Source organism: Macrobrachium rosenbergii, chromosome 25 (genome assembly GCF_040412425.1).
Source record: "Macrobrachium rosenbergii isolate ZJJX-2024 chromosome 25, ASM4041242v1, whole genome shotgun sequence".
Lineage (NCBI taxonomy): Eukaryota > Metazoa > Arthropoda > Malacostraca > Decapoda > Palaemonidae > Macrobrachium > Macrobrachium rosenbergii.
This window is the reverse complement of record NC_089765.1, coordinates 28921830-28942543: the sequence shown is the minus strand read 5'-3', so window position 1 is coordinate 28942543 and position 20714 is coordinate 28921830. Positions and strand designations below refer to the sequence as shown.

The 20714-nt window shown below is 41.7% G+C and overlaps 1 protein-coding gene across 1 annotated transcript in view; it reads left to right on the top strand.

Moving 5' to 3' along the window:
• The window catches only part of LOC136852519 (YLP motif-containing protein 1-like), a 277111-nt gene that overhangs the window by 73009 nt on the left and 183388 nt on the right, over nucleotides 1-20714 (top strand). Inside the window, 1 exon segment of the mRNA XM_067127217.1 lies at nucleotides 11489-11569. Coding sequence (XP_066983318.1) covers nucleotides 11489-11569 — 81 coding nt within the window.

Sequence of the window (20714 nt, the reverse complement as noted above, 5' to 3'; positions counted from 1 at the left end):
GACTTACTGGACACTTGCAGGTTTTGGCTCTGCTGCTTTATTCATGATATGCATGCTTAGAATTATGGTTATGGGACCAAATTTTAATGGTATATTTAAAGTTAGGTGCCTGCAAATAATCATTAATATGTAATTTTATATAAGTAACTTACCCAGTAATTACTTAGCCAAGAGTTTCTACTCGAATGGCAGCTTGAATTTTGAACTCCGCGGTAGCGATTCTTTTGTTTGTGTAGGTGACAAGACCCCACCCACTTTCAGGGTAAGAGAGAGGAACAACACAGCCTATAGCTCAATTTGTTTTTGCCGCTTGTAGAGTCCACACATGGTGTTGACAAAGCAGCTTGGTTTTTGGATCATTGGTTTTCTTCCCATTTGGTGAAATATTTTCATACGGTAGCCTTTTGTCATAGTTATTTAGACATATTCCTGTTTTTTCAATGATTATAATGTTTTTGACTTGATAGCTAGTTTATTATGTCCGACAATAGCTCTTCTAGTTTCCATTACCTGTACTGCAGCAAAGGCTGCAATACCTGGATGACCAAATTGACTTATGACTCTCATACCCTTTGCACCAATTGCAGAGGGCAGGTTTGTTCAGTCAATCTAACATGTAATGAGCACAGGGAATGGGGTGAACAAAAATGGAAGACCTTAGCTTCTCATTTAGCTAAATTAGAGAGGGATCGAAAGAGAAAGGTGGCAGCTAAAGCAGGTGGGAAAATAGCTAGCCAGACTTGGACCCCTAAATCTAGTAGTGCTGACATTCCTGTTGTCGCTTCTCTTATTAATCCTGCCTACTTCTTCTCCTTGCCCCCTCACTTTCAAACTCGATTGCTTTGCCAGCCTAGAGAATAAATTTAATCAGGTTAAATTTGGTGGTAAGTACAGTGGCCCATTTAGGGTAGGAGGCATACCAGTAGCCCAGGGGAGGTCAGTGGGGTCTGCCCACGGGCAGTCGCCCCCTCAGGCCAACCTGTTGCATCCCAGGTTGTGACAAGAGACAGCCGCTGGAAAGGCTTCTCGGACATGCATCAGCTCTCTTCCAGTTCGGGAGAATCTTCTCCTAGCAAGAGGCGCCAATGGCACTTCTCCAACAAGTCTTGCCTGCTGAAGAGACAGTCTTCTTTCAGCAATCAGTCTCCCACACTGCCCAGCAAAAGGTGGAGGGATCCTTCCTTCAGCCCTCAATCTTCCTGCAGTTAGTGGGGTAGCCCCGAGCACTTCTCCTCTCCTGAATGCTGGGAACAGACACTCCCAGAGGCGCTCTCCTTCGAGCTCCAAGCGCCCTGCTTCGCGTGAACGTCTTCGTTCTTTTATAAGCTCCCTGTTTCGGATGAACGCCTGTCTTACGCCAAGCGCCCAATTGCCCTGGAGCAGCCAGATGCCATGTAGCAGCTGAGTGCCCTGGAGCTCCCTGAGTTGGCCAATCACATTGTATTGGTCAAACGTTCTTCAGCGACCCCCAAGCTCTAGGGCTCCTAAAGACTGACTTTTGTCTGTGCCATCTGCTGCTAGGTGTCTGCAGCGCCAACCCAAGATTCGATGACTTCTTCTGAGCTGCAGGCAGCTTCTTCGTCCAGTTTGGCCGTGAACCTTCCGTCCTATTCTGGTTTGGATCTGTCACTGGCTCCTTTGCAGTGCCAATTGGAGAGTATTTTAGAGCTTCTTCAGATCCTGCCTTGTCTCCGATCTCTTCGCATGACAGATCTTGACCAGGACTCGATTGTGTCTCCTTACGTGTCACTTCTCAAGGTTTTACTCCAGGATTTTTTGGAATTCTTCACTCCTGGGACTCCTACCTCTCCGGCTTCATCGTTCATGATGAGTAATCAGCCTTTGGACTCCGTCAAGCTTCCCAAGATGGTTCTCTCTTCTTTGTCGAAGAAAGCCTTACGTGAAGTGGAGAGCTGGGTTTCTGAGAAGAGGGAACAAGGAAAGGCTTGCTTCAGCATTTTGCCCTCCCACCTTTCACATAGGCAGTGTTTATCCTATGTCATGGAAGAAGCTCCTTCCCTGTGAGTGGCTGTCTCCTCCCAGGGGGACTTCTCGTGGCTCATTGACGCGGGACGTAGGTCTGTTCTCTCTTCTGCCAAGGTATTCTTTTCAGCGCAAGAAATGGATAATTTATCTTTTGAAGAACTAAGCTTTCATGATTGGTGGACAGGAGCTTTAGCCAAGAAAGTTCACAATCCCTCCTGAGAGACTGCTCTACAGACTTCCTTAGCTTTCTTACCGGCGCTGACAAGGCAGTTAGAGATGTTTCTCAGGAATTAGTTGCCCTTTTTGCAATGGGCATTCTTAAGAAGTGGGAACTTTGGGTTTCCTTCGCATTTTAAGGGGGTAACAACTTCACAGAAATCGGGTCTTCTGTTTTCCCCTCATGACAAGCATCATTTGTTCCCTCAACCCACGGTGAGTGAGATCGCTTCAAGCTTGCATAAAAAATCAACACAAGATCTTTTGACCCAATCAACGAAGCACCAGAGAGATTGGCCCACCTTCTCCTCCAAGTCCTCGTCTCCTCTTCAGCTGTGGCCTTTCATGGGGGCAAACAGAGGTCCCAGTCCAGGCCTCGAGGTACCGTTAGGTTCACACCTCAAGTAACCAAAAATCCGCAACGAAGCCAGCTACTCGCAAGTGAGATTTCAGTCCTCTGTGCTCCAGTTGGTGCCAGGCTACTTCTCTTTTGGGAGAGGTGGAACAAGAAAGGTGCAAATCAGTGGGTCATAGAAGTTTTAAAGGAAGGATATTCCATCCCCTTCAGGGAGAGGCCACCCTTAACCAACACTCCCATTGTATTGACGGCTTACTCCGAAGAATAGGAGAGATGTTTGGCCCTCTCAAAGGAATTTTCCTCTCACCTCATCAAGGGAGCCGTAGAGGTAGTCAAGAACATCGAGTTGAAGGGATTCTACAACCTACTCTCATATTCCCATTCACATAGATTCAAGAAAGTACTTCAGATTTGTGTTCAAGGATCAAGTCTTTAAATTCCGAGCACTTTGTTTTGGCCTCTTGACTGTCCTACAGGTATTCACCTGAGTACTCACTCTCCTTGCGGGGTGGCTCCATCTAGCGGGAGTAAATATCTTGCTCTGTCTGGATGACTGGCTCCTCCGTTCTCTCACAAAGGAGCGTTGCATGGAGGACCTGCAGAATATGCTTCTAATGACAAGAATTAGGATTATTGTTGAACCACGAGAAGTTGCAGATGACTCCCACTCAGAGGTTTCTATATTTGGGGAGTCAGATAGACTCTTGAGTTGTCAGACTTCTCCATCCCTCAGGAGAATGGAAGACTGCCTAAGGAAAGTCGACCTGTTCCTCTCCCTTCGCTCTTGCTCTGCCACTCAATGGATGAGTCTCTTGGGGAGACTACATGAGACAGCTGCAGTTTTAACTCAGAGCTTGTTGGGATCGGCAAGTGCATCAAGACCGTCACTTCTTTCCGATAACTTCAGAGATAAAGGAGGACCTGTGTTGGTGTAGGTCCGAAGAAAAGTTGATGGAAGGGAAATCTCTTCTCCCAGTGAGCTCTGCCCTAGATTTCTTTTCTGACGCTTCGGATCTAGGTTGGGAAGCTCTCCTCAGGAACCTAGAATTCTCCGGAAGGTGGTTCCTTAAAGGAGAAAGGGCTCCACATCAACTTAAAGGAATTGAAAGCCATCCACCTGGGACTGCAGCACTTTGCAACAGAGGTCCGCCACAGGACGGTAACGATCCATGCAGACAACGCCACGGCCTTGGCATATATAAAACATCGGGGGAACTCACTCGTTCTCTCTGCGAGATAGTGAGACTTTCTGTGCTGGGCGGACCGGAACCGGACCCAATTGGTCACTCGGTTCATTCACGGCAAATGCGATCTTTTGGTGGAGGAACTGAGCCGTCAAAAACCGATCCTCCCTACGGAATGGGCACTGGGTCATCTGGTTTGTGCCAGCCTTTGGAGTCTGTGGGGACATCTGACCATAGACTTATTCACTGCATCCAGAAATCACTGCCTGCCTCTGTTCTGCTTCTCTTTTTCGGACCTCTTAGCTTGGGCGACAGCTGATGTAATGATGCAGGATTGTCCAGTCTGGATCTTTACGCCTTCCTGCCATTCAGGATGATAAGAGAAGTGCTGAAGAAGTTTAGCTCACATCACAACGTAAGGATGAGCCTTGTGGCCCCCTTTTGGCCACAGAAGGAGTGGTTCCCGGACCTGCTCGATCTCCTCATAGACTTCCCAAGACTCCTCCCTGCAATTCCAAGTCTTCTCAGACAGCCCTACTTCAGGAAGTTCCATCAAAGTCTATCCACTCTGGCCCTGACAGGCTTTCGACTGTTAGCAAGCTCATCTGAGCGAAAAGGTTTTCTAGATAGGCAGTGGAGGCTATTGCCAAGTGTAGACGTAATTCTTCCAACAGAGTCCAACAGGTGCAGGAGAAACATTTCATCTTCTCAAACATCAGTTGCTCAAATAGTGGACTTCCTCCTTTATTTGAGATCTTCGAGGGGCCTGTCTGCTTCTACAATAAAGGGGTTTAGAACAATGCTTAGCTCTGTTTTCCGCCGTAGAGGACTTAACATTTCTGTTAATCAAGATCTGTCTGACCCTACTGGGTCTTTTAATATCTCCAAGTCTAGGAAGGAGGAGACCTTCTCGTGGAATCTGGACGTAGTCCTTAAGTGCCTTACCAGTCCGTGCTTTGAACCTATGCACTCTTCCTCTCTGAGGGACCTGACAAGGAAGACTATTTTTCCTCATGACTCTGGCCACTGCGAAGAGGATCAGCGAACTTCACGTGATCGACAAGAGGATCGGCTTTTCTCAGGGACATGCAGCTTGTGCCCTCTCCTTAGGTTTCTTAGCAAAGAACGAAAACCCGTTACAACCTTGGCCTTGTTCTTTTACCATTAAAAGCTTATCAGAGATTCTAAATACGGAAGAGGAGGAAAAAGACCTGTGCCCAGTGAGAGCCCTCAGGTACTATTTACATTGAACCGATAAGATTAGAGAGCAGTCTAGTAATCTGTGGTGCTTTGTGAAAAATCCCTCTAGACCCTTGTTGAAGAATGCCATTTCTTTCTTGAGGGATCTCATTATAGTGTGTCACTCCCAGATAGCAGAGAATGACTTATCAGTCTTGAAGATTAGAGCAATAAATGTCAGGGCAGTTGTTATCTCGGTAGCTTTTAAGCAGAAGCTTTCCCTCTCTTCGATTCTGGAAGCAACGTATTGGAGGTGCAAATCACTGTTTGCGATGCATTACTTACGAGAATTGTAATACCTGGGGACCTGTGCCTGTAGCTGGTGCAGTATTGGGTGAGGAAGTGTAGGAAGTACCCCTTCCTTATACCTGTCTCTTCACCTTGAACATGGTGTTGAATCCTAGGAGAGCCTGAGGGTAAAAGGTACCGGCAGTGCCCACCAGTTTTTAGTGTTGGGTAGTGGTCATGTTTTTTTAATTTTTACATTTTTATTTATATGGTGTAGGTGACTTTGTTGTTTGGTATTTTTTGTATTGTGGTACTGTGCCCTGGGCAGGGCCAGATCTGTATGCTTTGTTGGCCTTTGGTAATGACCTTCACCGCAAAAGCTTGTTATACTTTGTCACCCTTTGGAGTACTCCACTGTGAAGTTTCCCATTTCAGTAGAGGCCCTTCATGGCTATACCACCACACCACTACAGATTGAGATGAGTGCCAGCCAGAGGCAATATCTACCTGCAGGAGCTCTCTCCCCAGATAAGGAAACACCAAGCATTGCTTCAGTGCTAGCCTAATTTTTATTCCCTCAAGTTCATTAACTTTATCAATGTTTTGGGGGCTTTAGTATTGTCCATGATTCCCCACTTCCTTTCAGTGTGGGATCAGCTAAGTAATTACTGGTTAAGTTACTTATATAGAAATGACATTTTTATGATAAAATAGTTTTATATAGACTTACCAAGTAATTACGGATGGAGTTGGCCCTCCTCCCCGGGCATGGACATTTAAGCATAAACAAATTAAGTTATTGGCTGTGTTGTTCCTCTCTCTTACCCAGAAAGTAGGCGGGGTCTTGTCACCCACAAATAAAAGAATCGCTACCGCGGAATTCAAAACTCAAGCTGCCGTTCGAGTAGAAACTCTTAGCTAAGTAATTACTGGATAAGTATATATAAAATATTTTATCATAAAAATGTCATCTTTTTGATAGCCTAGCCGCTGTTCGTCCTCCAAGGAGTTACACTCTCATGGTCCCCCCAGGGCTCCATAAGACAGACCAAGCAGTTGCAAAGAATTCTCTTATAGCTGGTCTCGGCCAGAGTAGTGCTTGTTTGCACAGTGATAGGATATAAAGGACTGGTCTGTCCAAGAGTTCACTAGTCCCCAGGTTGTGCTCTGGAAATCATGTTAGACTATGAATTTAAAACAGATGTTTTCTCTCATAATATTAGTCAAGCTAAGTACTCAGTTTTAAGACCCAGTGAAAAGTTTTAGTTCCTTAAGATTTTTACAGACAGGCTTATATTTGTTTAAATTGGGAGCCAGTAGGCTTCGTGCAAGGTGAGAAGTTAGGAGTAGATCGCTAGGTTACGCTGTAATGTACGTGCTGTCTTTTCTTGTTTAACGAAGTGAGAATTAGTATTAAGGCAATAATATTTGACAATTTTTTTATTGAGGCTTATTATACAATGACCTTTTTAACATTGATAGATAACTTGAAGTTACCGAAAGGGTAACTTGGGTTAGCCTAACTTCTTGTTTGCAAAACATAGACATGATCATAATTCCCTGTTTACTAAAAGCCAGTATTTCTTTTGTAATATTTTATAATCAAACTAAATGGTGTTGTGATATCAACAGTTCCCCAGTTATCCTTAATATCAGGGTTCTTTTCAATGTTAGAGAAATATATTCTTGTGGATCTACTACTTCCAACGGTTATTACTCTGCTGGAAGTGATGCCACAGGTGTTGAGAAATTTGTTGTGATGTTTGTAGTTTTCCTGAGGGAATACAAAAGTTCTTTTTCGTAATGGTGGGCTTTGCCAAACAATTTAAAATCTTGAGATACTGATTTTATATGCAGTAATACCCCAAACTTGTGCGAATTCACAGACGCAAACTTTTCATTGGAACCTAACTAATTATCATACACAAGTTTTTCACAGACACATGAACATTTGCGAATACTGAGAAACCCTGCAAAAGTGTTAATCTTTAATTTTTTATATAATTTATAAGTTTTCAAGCTTTTATGTGTAAATTAAACATTAAATAATAAAAGCAATAATTTTTCCCCTCTCTCTCTCTCTCTCTCTCTCTCTCTCTCTCTCTCTCTCTCTCTCTCTCTCTCTCTCTCTCTCTCTCTCTCTCTCTCTCTCTCTCTCTCTCTCTCTCTCTCTCTTTTATCAGAGAATGGTACATGTATATGTTTGTTTTGTATGATAAATAAATTTTTTACCTAATAATAAGTACTAATTTTCAAATATTAATGAGATGAATAAAATTAAATAATAGTAATAATAATAATAATAATAAAACTGTAACTACAAAATTCATGTGTGATACGTATTTTAAACCAACAAATATTTTTCTCTCATCTTCTGTAAGAGGCTCGAAGGCAAAAGCTTTTGAACAAACTTATTGTTTGCATAAATGTATTGGAGCTCAGGAATTAAGGATTTTAACTGGTTGCCTATCTCTATGGCTAATCTGGGGAGCCACCAGAGAAGAGTACTGATGAAACCTGAGTGGTAGTCGACAGACTCCAGTCAAAAGGTTTTTTAATAGAACAAGTCCCAACTTACATCCAGCAAACTTTTTTTGAGGCTGGGACTTTGTTGGGCTATTCTTTGCGACCAGCTGTCTCTTCCCAAAGCACTAAAACCAGAATGAGGAAGGACTTAAAGACTCCATACACAGGCCAGGTTTTCCAGACAACAATTGGAATGAAACCTGGCCCTGTTACTTTTTGGGTCCGTGGTAGATCTAATCCTGAGATTGTGACTGTTAGGATATAACAGAGTCTGACTCTCACATGCCAGGAAAAGGTTTTGAGATTGCCTTCTTCTGAGATTGGGAAGATACTCTGCCCATGGATCTGGAAGGGTTCTCTGGCAAACAGGCCAACCAGACTCCACTGTTTGTATGAGTGATAATGCTTACAGATGCCTTCTTGACAGGGTGGGGAGGCCATTGGGAGGATTGTCAGTTAGGGGGAAGAAGGTCACCTGTTCTGAAGGAGTTTCATACCAGCTTTCATAAAATTGAAATCTTCAAAAAGGGACCCACATTTTGTTGGTCCTAGACAGTATAACTGCAATGTCTTACATAAAAAACCAGACTCCTTTTTAAAAGGGGCCCATAGAGAAAGATGGCTTTATTTACTGTCAGTCTTCAGTGTTCGTCAGTTGTAAACAAACGTATTGTTTGCATGAATTTTTATATATACTGTCATTATTTTATGGGAACTCGGGAATGAAGGATTTTAACTGGTGGCCCACCTAGATGATTGGCTAATTGGGGGAGCTACCAGAGAAGAGTGCTGACGAAACCTGAGAGTGGTAGTCGACAGATTCCAGTTAAAAGGTGTCTTTATAGGAACAAGTCCCACCTTACATCCAGCAAACTTTTTTTTGAGGCTGGGACTTTGCTGGGCTACTGTTTGCAACCAGCTGTCTCTTCCCAAAGCACTCAAACCAGAATAGGGAATAACTTAGAAGAATCCTTGCACAGCCCAGCTTTTCCAGACGATAATTGGAACGAAGTCTGGGCGTGTTACAGTTTGGGTTTGTGGTAGATCTAATCCTGAGATTATGACTGTAGGATTTAACAGTCTGACTTTCACATGCCAGGAAAAGACTTTGAGATTGCCTTCATCTGAGATTGGGAAGGTACTCTGTCCATGGATCTGGGAGGGGTCTCTGGCAAACAGGCCAACCTGACTCCACTGTTCTTATGAGTGATAATACATGTGGATGCCTCTTTGCAGGTTGGGAAGGCTATTGGGAGGATTATCAGTTAGGGGGAGGATGGTCACCTGTTCTGAGGGTGTGCCATATCAGCTTCCAGAAAAATTAAACCTCCAAAGGGGACCCTCATTTTGTTTGTCCTAGACAATATGACTGCAGTGTCTTTTATCAAGGTTAGGCTCATGCTGAGCTCCCCTCAATTCAGTAATTGGTAACATGCTTCCACAATCTGGAAGTGGACCAGTTTGCCACATGCGAGAACCATCAACTTTCAGTGTATGTCTCTGAATGACATTCAGGCAACAGCAAGAGATGCATTCCTATGAGATTGGAACAAATGGAGGACGATATACCGTTTTGTTCATTATCCTAAATTTCGAAAGCTTTGAACAATCTGCTAGCTTTCAGTGGAAACTCTTGCTTAGTAGCCCTGAATTAGCCAAACAGTCACTGATTCCTTATTTCTTTGACAAGAGGCGAAAGAATTAAATCCATTGCCATCTGTTATTCTATCCAGACAGAAGGATGAGGTCATCTACACATCCTCTCTTCTGAGCCATGACCTTCATGTGGAATTTTAAATCTAGTCTGCTGTGAAGACTATTTGCCTAACATTGCTAGGTACCTAGTGCAAAAACTACGAACTTCATCTATCCAACATATCAGTCTGTATGGAAAATGAGGTTTGATTGCCTCCACGCTGATAGCCTAGTTGAAATCTATTAAAAGTCACATTTTATTATCTTTTGAGATTAAGTGCCTTGCTGTTTCAACAATCACGGCATTCAAAGCATTATTGGCAGAACCTTTGGCTTATGGTTTGGAATTGATTCTAATATAGAAATTGTTAATTCCAGTCTCCAGTCTTTTACACTGCAAAGGTCAGCTCCTATCAGGTTTCCCATTAATGGTCCTGTCATCCTCTCATTTCATGAGCCCAATACAACTAAAACTCATATGCTGCCAAAGGCAGTCTTCTTGACTGCCTTGGCATCAGGAGCGTGGATTAGTGTACTGGGCTCTCTTAGACAAAGACAGCATTTTACCACTCATACACTTAGTTGTCATTTGCTGTTGTCTCCTGGCCTATCATTCCCAGCCAAGAATGAGGTCCGTTTTAAAGGGAAAATACCCTTTACTGATAAAAAAAAAAAACTATTTCATATAAAATATTATGCCCAGTTCAAGCACTTAAGGCTTACCTAGATGTCACAGCAAACATCCCAGATGGTCCTGTTTTCCCTTCACCTTAGAACAAACAAACATGGGCTGACAATCACTTCAGTGGCCCTCATTAAGAAGGCAAACCCTTACTACTTTCCTAAGTTGCATGACATCCAAAAGTTGTTTACGTCATTAACTTTCTTCAGAAATGTTTCCTTCGAAGAAGTCTTCAAGTGTACGGAGTGGTTATTAGAGACAGTATTCCTGAATTGGTGAGGGCGCAGTCCTGCAGCCTGACGTGACACAATTAGTTAAGTCCCTGTTGAACCACAATGGATAATACTTTTATAGGTTCGTGTGCCTCCTGTTCTATATTGCCAGACCTGAAATAAAGAAAACGGTTGATAACCTGTGACTTTGCCTTGAACGAAAACTTCTTGAAACATTGTTGCCATGAGAATGGTGGTCATGCTGAGATATTGCTGGGGAAGGCGCAGTAATCCTGCAGCCAGACCTGGCATTATTAGAATAATAGAGTACATATATTGGTTTGTGTGTTGTTTCCTGTTCATTATTGCCAAACCCTATAGGTATCCAGAACAAAAAATAAAAATGGTTGATAACCTGTGACACTATCTTGGACCAAAAGTTAATCTGGGGTGTTAGGATTTATTTATTTAGAGCTGAGCCATTTTTGTCACCTGTCAATTTCTTTTGTAAGCTCCTTAAGACAAACAGCGGCTACGCTATCAAAAAACAGGTTTTGATATAGGAGAAACCTATCTTTGGTAGTCGCTTTGAGTCCTCAAACCCACCCACTTTCCATGACGAAAAGGCAAGGGACTGGGGTGAGCATTTTATCTTGCACAGACCTGGCGTGTAATGAAGATGGTCGACTTATGTTGTTGCCCCATGTTAGTGAGTGAGACTATGAGAGCCAAGTTAGTCGTAGGACAGGAGATAGAGCCCTCTGTCCTTTATATTCTATCACTGTGCCAACAAGCACTATTCTGACTGAGACCAACAGTAAGATAATTCTTTGTAATTAGTTGGTCTGTCTTATGGATCCCTGGGGGGACCATGAGAGTGTAACTCCTTGGAGGACGAACAGCACCTACGTCAAAACGTTTTTTTTTTTTTTGTGTGGATGCATTTTCATTTAAGGTGAAATGTTTTATGTGCACCCTCAAAATTTGATGTACCATTGATTAATATATAGTTAAACTTTTTCTTGCAAGTTTGCTTGATAGTGTGAAGTACTGTATATTGTTTTCTAGTAGTGTTGTGCCCTTGTAATCTTGATAATAGGATTCACTGACTGTGCATGTATTGCAAGTTAAATGACTAAGGACTATGTTTGCCTATCTTAAGGGTGCAATCCAACATGGCAGGCCACCAGGATAGATGATGTTCCTCCAGAGCTAACCACTGGCTTTCTTTCTCATGACAAAGGTAGGTTTTATTTTCAGATTCCAGATGAGGGGAGTGAATAATGAAAAAGCAGTCATTAGGACTGTGAAGTTCTGATACTTGATAAGTTACCATATTAGCACTGTATGTTTGATAAGTTACCATATTAGCATTGTCTTAAAGGAAAAAATTTTTATGGGAGTTTATTACCACCACAGGGAAAGAAAGCTTTTGCTCCTTTTGCGTGTCCATTGCTTTTTTGGAGTATGTATTTTGTCAATTTTTGATTGACCAGTATCTCATTATTTTATATTGATTGTTTTCCAATTTTGTTCTCCACTGTTAGGATTTTTTTAAATTTTAGTTGTATATTATAGAATTTCTTCATTATCTTTTGGTTTTATTTTATTGCGGAGTTAATTATACCCAGCGTCTTTTATTTTCGTTTCTTTTGTGGAGGTATTTTCCAGCAATCACATTGATAGTAATATTATTGTATAATACCAGCCTGCTACTTAGTCACTTTTGTCTCATACTATGAACCTATGTTCAGTTTTCGTTCTGGAATTACCAGAAGTTTTAACTGGAAGTGCCACTTTCTTCCTAGTGAATGTGTTGACATCATTGAGCTGCAAAAAAGTTTCTTTGGTGCAATACTAGATTGGTGTATAAAGTATTGAAATATTAAAGTTAATTTGTGTTTTAAGTTCATTGTAACACTTGAATGTACAGTTTATTACTCTTATTCTATTGTTTTGTAAGTATCTGTAAAGTATATCATTTTTATTCTTTGGAATGATGTTGATAGAATTGCTGGGATAAATCTAGTTGCAGTGTGCTGATGAATTGTACTCATAAATCATGAAATTGATACCCGAGGTATGTATTACAAAACTTCATTTGTTCCTACTGGGACAAAAACACTGCCTTTCATATATGGAGTATCTTTCCATACTTGCTTCAGACTGCCCATGTACGAACTAAACAAGGGAGGCACCCAGATGTGGATGGGGGAAAGGAAATGCCCATTCTCACTCAGTGGATGTTACCCAGTGCCCTTCTGACCCCAATATGTTTAAGACATGTTTCTTGCACTGTCCATCTATGTGCTGGCTTTTGCATGATTCTTGTGATTTATCAATCCTAAGTGTTATCTTTTGTGACTTTTGTGCCTGAAAGTGTTATGTTACTCCAGTGGTTTTATGCATTTTGTTGGTTCTAGTCTTGATGTGGAGGGGACAAGATCAGCTACATCTTGAGTATGATCTTGTAATTTTTTTTTGCTTGGAAATAAGTAGCTTCTAATGTAGGGTTCATAAACAGCTGTGTCATTCTCTGACTTATATATACTAATAATGTTAACTTTTCAGGTGTGCATTAGGCACTTATGATCTCCTGAGGTAGGTACTGGTGGTGGTGACAGTAGTCTCAGCTTTATGGACCCATGCTTTGGAAAATGGTTTTCGTCACCAGTGAGCTTTCTCCGTTGGGTGTGACTTAGTCTACTGTTCTTGACTAGAACAACCCTGTGGTGTGAGGCTAGCAGGACCAGCGAAAGGAAGTGTAGGAGAGCCATTAGTGCTTCTCTTCATTATCATCTACCTTCACATTGACTCTGCTCTCTTTTCTCATACAAGCAGGCATCGAGGTAGTGAAGTGTAATCCTTGCATAAGAAGTCGTGATAGGCATCTTCTGTGTGCTCCCCCTGGGGTGGGGTGGGAGGGGGGGGGAGCAGGGCAGAAGCCAGAGTTTTTGGCGGTGATTGGGTTTCCCCAAGTAGGGTTGGCACTATGGTGCCAGCCCACTTAAACTCAGGGTCTGCTCTTGTCTCATCTGTGAGTGAGTTCTTGGGCTCACATCAATTTATGGGTGCTCATCTTGTTCACCTAGTGCACAAGTTGTCTTCCTCATACCGCAACTCTTCAGAGTCATGTGGAGAGGGGTTTGTGCGACCCACTTAGTAAGGGGCTTGTGAAGCCCATTCGCTAGTTGTGTGCTCAATCTGGATTAGGTTGTATGTTTGCAATGGGGCATTTTGCACCCGTGATCAGTCCAGGTGAGCAGCGTGACTCTTCTCTCCATGACTACTTGGGGTCGCACAGAGAGAGGTTTGCGCAAATGGCGCAATTGCTGTGCACAGAGTTTACTTGGCCTGTTTGCTATTTGTGTACCTGGTCTCCAGATAGTTTTTAAGTTTGTCCGACCTGCATGGTGTAAGATTGCCAGGCCTATTTGTTAGTTGCCCACTTGGTCTACAGGTCAATTTTTGCACTAGGAGCAGGGAAGGTTCTCCTTCACAGCCTTCTTTGGGAGGTTTTTGGGGAGAACCTGCATCATTTCCATGCTCAAGACATTCACATTTTCTGGAGCGTGTGTTGGCCTTGAAATCATTCTCTGAGGGTATCTTGTGAGCATAGGGAAGTTCATGGAGCTGCCGGGGCATGTTCCTCTCCTCCTTTCTTGGTTTTACCCAGCACCAAACAAGGGAATGGTGGTGGGTTAGTCAGGACAGGGTTTTGACAGTGACTCTGCCTCAGTTCATACCTTCTCAGACAGGAGACTCATCTGTTCTGGTATGGCATTCAAAACATTGTAGGAAGTGGAGTTCTGTGGGGTCTCCTTGGTTGAGAGAAGAGCAGAAGATATCTTGTAGACCATGCAGGAGAGACAGTCTTGGGAGCTTGTTTTGCTCATCGTGAGAAACATATTATAGGGAGGCAACTACGAGTTCATTTATGCCCTTGGTCTCATATAAGGAGTTAACTGTTGGGTATAATCCAGAGGCATTTTCAGGGCTCATTCAATACTCTCAGTTTTTGTGTAGCATTTGGAGAAAGTTATCACACCAGAGATGTTTGTGGCTAAGGTGACTACTTTGTTATTAACCATTTTTAGAGGTTACATCAAACATATCTGTTCTCTGCAGTATTCGTGATGTCGGAAACAATTTGTACATCTTTCCTCTAGACTGTTGAGTGGTTTAACGTAGGGTTATCGTGCTGACAGTTCCAATGTGTCTGGTATCTCGCCTAGTACAAGAGGGCAATCAGGGAGTTGATTTGGTTCAAAGCATAGGATATTCCTCCCTGGCACTTTCAAGATCCATTTCACTGGACAGAATTGGTACTCCATATCTGAGATAGTTTCTCTTTTTCTCTCCTTTCCTGAAACAAGATTCAGTTATGAGTTGTTTCTAGCTTTGGGATTATTCAGTGTAGGGCAGACTTGAAGCCCATCCTTCTCCCTCAAGTAAATAGTTACTCTTTTTACTGTTTCCACTCTGGCATTTGAGGTTTGGGATAGGGGGGTAGAAGAAGGGGTTTATAGCCAAGAGGGGCCATTCCCCTCCTCAAATCTCTATGATTGAGCAGGGAGCTGAACTGTTTCTTAGCAATTCTTTGGAACATCTAGAGTCTTATACATTAAGACTTTCTTCTTCCCTCCTTACTGTAAGAGCAAAGTATCTCTTTCTCTGGATTTGAATTATGTCTTTGTCATCTTGACAATGGTGGTAGCACTTTTGGAGAAAAGCACCTCTTTCCAATGAAGTTTTTCACAAACCTAATTTTACTGGTCTTTTGATAGGCATGGGTCGATTTTATGAGAGCTGAAGGCCCACTCTTCATACCTCTGGCTAGTACCTCAACATTGCCTGAGTTGTGCTTGTCTACCAGTTCACATTACTCTTTAAACTGGCCCCATATTTCTCACATTTAACTCAGCTTGGGCTTTTCAAAGGGTATTCATTTTTCACAATGCCCTTGAGCTTAGTTGCAGCACCTTGAGGGTGTGACTTATTCTGGTGAAGTACCAAAGCTTACTGACACTTAGCAGTGGAGAGTGCCACTTGGATGGCCCCATATTCATTAGTTTAAGGAGATATGGGCTTGTTTCCTGCCTCAGCAGGAACAGCCTCCTCACCCTTGGCAGGTGGTCCTAGGTTTTCTGTCACCACAAGACATGTCATCAGTAATACAAACATTTCATGTTCATGTGTCTTATAAAGCACAGAAGTGCTGACTCAGGCTTCTCCTTGCTGCTTCTCCTTTCAGCAAACATTAAAGATGGTTTCGCTTTACTTTGGAAACAGAAATCTTTATAAGACTTTCCTTACTTTCAGCCTTCAACTTTATAAGTCTTTGAAGGGGGGAAGGCTCACACCTGTGATGAGTTTTCATCTCAGGGTGCCTTTCAGGAATGCCTAGTCTGTACTGCACTATTCTCATTGAGTTTGCAGCATGTTTAATGTTGCACATTTTCAAAATACAGGCAGTCCCCAGTTAATGGCGGGGGTTCCATTCCCACCTGAGCTCTGATACCCGAAAATTGTCATTAACCGAAACATCACAATAATTTATGGTAATAAATGGCGTTTATGATACCACAATGCCAATAAACCACTTAACATCGCTGTTAATCGGTTATCAGCACCAATAAACTGCTTACTGGTGCTGAAAATTGCTTACCGACACCAAAAATTCACTTCCTGACGCCAAAAATTAACTTCCTGTTGCCGATAAACTGCTTACAAACACCAATAAACCCTTTGCCAGCAGCGAAAATCACTTAATGATGCTGATAAACTGCTTACTGACTCTGAAAATCACTTGCACTTACTGGCACTGAAAATCACTTAACAACTCTGATAAACCATTTACCTGTACAGTAAACCCCCCATATTCACGTTCTCATGATTCGCGGACTCACGCATTCGCGGGTTTCTCTGTGGAACATGTCTAGCCATTATTCATGGAAAATTCACCCATTCGCAGTATTTTTCACTGAGAAATATTCACTAATTACTGTATTTCCATATAATTTACATGAATAAATGCACTTCTTGTGATAAAACTATTAAAATACTCAGGTATAAGCATTTTTACAGGGTTTTTCTTGTGTTTAAACTATCAAAATAGGCCGTTCTAAGTGTTTTTAGAGGGGTTTTAAGTATTCGCGGATTTTAGCTATTCGCGGGGGCAGTGGTTACGCATCCCCCGCGAATACTGTACTGAAAATCTGGTTAATGACGCCATTAGAAAAGCATTGTAAAACCAAAATGCCGTTAAGCGATTCCTCCGGTAAGTGGGGACTGCCTGTAGTTGAAATTCTTGGTGGTGGATGAGGAGTATGCCACTGCTGATATTACATTTCAAGTAAATAGAAAGTTTATCGTAGTTTAACTAGACCGCTTAGCTGGGTAACAGTTCTCCTGGGGCTGGCCCGAAGGATTAGATTTATTTTACGTGGCTAAGAACAACTGGTTACCTAGCAACGGGACCTACAGCTTATTGTGGAATCCGAACCACATTATGACGAGAAATTAATTTCTATCACCAGAAATAAATTCCTCTAATTCTTCATTGGCTGCTCGGAGAGTCGAACGCTGGGCAGTGTTTCAAGTAAAGGTGAGCAGTGTCTCCCGCTTAACTTCATTTAGTAGTGCAGGTGCTTGAGTAGTTGGTGTGGTGCATTATGCTCTCCATGCTTTGGAATATCATTGCAGTTCAACTCAACTGTCAGTGTCGTAAGTGCAGTGGCACTTTTGCTCCTGCTTTCATGAATAGTTTTGAGTATTGGAGTTCCAGTACTTGATAGGTAGAAACTAGTTACAGAACTGGTTTTCTGTTTTATTTTTCAGTTCTTTGGAGTGATAATTGAATTAAGTTCCATCATCTTGTTTGCCTTTTCCATTAAATGTTGCTGAAACTGGTTTGGTCTCACCAACACTTCTGGTTCAGATGAAGGGAAGCCAATTACTCTACCCTATCACACCTAGGCAAACTGCAAACAAAAAAGAAAAAACATGAAAACATACATCAGACATTCATAACAAAAACACAAAATAAACATAATAAAAAAAATCACAACAACAAAAACTAAACAATTCAAACAAATCATCTTTCATCATACAAACCCAAACTTAGCCTACAACAGGGTGCTTTTTCTCTCTTTATTATTGATTAGCACCAGAAAAAGTTGTTTTGGAACCCTTTCTTTTGGCCTCATCTCCTTGTTCTCCTTTGTCCCAGAATTTGTGACAAAGATGCAGATTCCTCTGGTCCAAATGCAAGGTTTGAGAGAGTTTATGATTTTTTTCCTTTGATAATTGATTTATGTAGAGCTAGACAAAATGTTACTGTCTGGATCTTGCCTTAAATGTTACTTGAGGACAAAGAACCTCCATCCAGGGTGCAAGCACCTTTTTGTGAGTATGGGATGCTGCTAGGAGGAGGCATGCAAACATCACCACCCTCTGGCTATAGGAGGTAATCTCCAAATGCTACAAGTCCCCTGATAGGCCAGAGGAGACACTGACCTGCCCATGCGCTCATGACATAGGGACACTGGACCCTGTCTTGCTTTCTGAAAAAACTTCTCAGTGCAACAAGTAATGAGTGCAGCAGTCAGGTGCTGTTAGACTACCTTCACCTCATCCTGCTTTAGGGATATTTCCCACAGGACCCTTGATGTCTTTTGTGCACCGACCCGTTTCACTCCCACAGTCCATGAACTTTCAGGTATAAGCTGGACCCAAATGACAAGTAGTTTACACTGTGAACCCATGTAGTCTAGAATGCAAGCCCTCATCTCCCCTTCCATTGCAAGGAGGGGGAAGGCAAGCTAGAGCTTTTCATCCAGAACCAGAACAAATGCTGGTCACTGTTGGTTTCCTACCTCCTTGTGGAGCAGGGATATAGGAAGCACTACCCCACTCACTGGATAGCGATATTAGAGCAGAACCACCCCACCCTTGGCGTGGCGCCAGTGGAGCAACACTGTCCTGTCCTCAGGATCAGTGCTGCCAGAGCAGCACCAGTGACTTTTTTTCTACAGGTAACACTACCTGAATGTACCACCTCCCGCCTGAGTAGTGAGTCTCCATATATGAATGGTGTAATATTTACTTCCTGTAGAAACAGATGCCAAAATTTTAAAGAAATATGAATTTTTTTTTGTTATGAAGCCATGGGGGTAAATCACCTTGTCCACCCCACTTTATTTTTCCCTTTAGTTTTTCTTTCTCATTTCGGGCTAATTTTTCTTTCTCAATTTGGGCTTAAATGACTATAGGTAATGTCAGTTGGGTGAGAATGGGTACCTAATTTGTTTAGTCAGTGGCAGTATATTTCCATGCCGGTCTTTTCTCCATAGTGAATTAGGGTATAATGTAAAAATAGTCGGTCATATTCTACTTAACGTCATTTGTAACACAACTGCGGTAATTATTTACAATTGTATGATGGTTGAAATGGCAAAACAGCTGGTTCTCGTTCTATTGTTTATGTCTGTATGCGTTTACGTAATGAGTATAGCATTACTAATGATACTTTTATCATTCTCTTTTACTTTTAACTTATTTAACTAGAAGATGGATTAAAGAGATAGAGGAAAAGAGGTATGTCTGTTGTAATTTGGTCTCGCAAAAAACAACCTCACATGATACTCGAGTATCCTGTATTATACGAAACGAAAACGGAATAGAGAAAACAGTAAAGAAAATGTACATCAATTATATAAAAATAGAGATGACTATTTTAAAACTTCTCTTCACATATATGAAGGCATTTTTGCCGTATGTTGTGCTGAAGCTGCTGTATTTCAAGGAAATTATTTTTCCCATACCAACTTTAATTACTAAAGAATAACACTAAACCAATTAAAAGCTGAAAAAAGCGAGAAATAAGGTTAAAAAGGGCAAAAATAGCATACCATTTTGGCGGGAAAGCGTATATTAGCAGTTTTAGTGACTCCTACTAAACTTATGCGATTCCTCCTCTTCCATGACAGATTCTGGAACCTAACCTCGCAGAAGTTCGAGGTATTACTGTATACAGGCAGTCCCCACTTATTGGTGGTATCGGTTAACGGTGATCCAGTTTTACGGTGCTTGTCTAGCGACGTGGTTAACTGGATTTTTGGCACTGATATCCCATTAATGGTGCCATTAAGTGAGTTGTTAGTGCTATTATCACCGATTTTCGGTTAGCGGTACTCGGCCGGGAATGGAACCCCTGCCGTTAACTGGTGACTGCATGTATTACATATCTGATTATTTATTTATACTGTACATACATGCATATACTGTATATTACTAAATTTTCTATTGAGCCATTTTAAAATGAAATGTACAGCAGAGTCCAAGTGTAATGTATTGGTTTTGTGGTTTGCTTTTGTACTGACAAATGGAGGGAGGTGATAGACAATCCCCTTTTTACTGTGATCCACAGTCACTTCACTTAATCATCCACACATAATGAAATTGCATTGAAGCTAAAAAAAAAACCTCAATTCTACCAGATTACCAACCTTTTCTTGAAAAGTCTGGATGACCTTAGGAAAATGTGGCAGCAGTGCATATCGCCTTCGAGTATTGACCTTTTGTAGCCAGACTATAGTGTGTGATAAAACTTATCAAAATTTTCATTTTTCAATATTATGTGCTTCATGTATTTTTGGAGTAGTCCTAATCTCACACAAGTAAAATATAGTAGCAAGCAGAAGGGAGATAGAATATAACTCATGCTTGACTTTAGCAGTTTCAATAAACTAATAAGAAATAGCTGAAACAGACTAGTCTATCAAGCATACCCCACTTGTTAAATGGCTTCACATGACTAAAATGACCAGGATATATCAGAGAAGAAAGAAGCCATTCAAACTTACTTACAGGGGAAAACAACCAAAATTAGGCATAAAAATTTGTAAAGAATTTTATGAGAATGACCACTGCCAAATGTACAATTTAATATTTTAACATCAGTGAAACAGAGAGGATGTAAGCTTGTCTCAATTGTAAAGCTTTGTTGGTTCCCTAACTATTAAGGGGAGTGTTTGAGGAAAAAATTGAAGAATCCACATTTTTCCTGATATTTCACATACAGACTCTTACACCTCTTGACTACATTCTCAGAAAATTTTATTAAAAAATTTGCAATAGTTTTAAGAGTTATAAGCCAAAACCGTAACCCTACTGTCACTGAGAAAATTACATTTTTCGTATACTGTAATGATAACTTTGGTATATCAGTAGTAATTTCAATTTAGCTATCAAAGAAGAATATCTAAATGCGGTATATGGCAACTATATCCTACGCAAGTGCGTAGAGGCTCTGTTGGGTGAAGGAGTGTACCCTCTTGGGCAATCAGTGGCAGCTCAGCTCTCGATGAAGCAAGATGCCCAGCCTC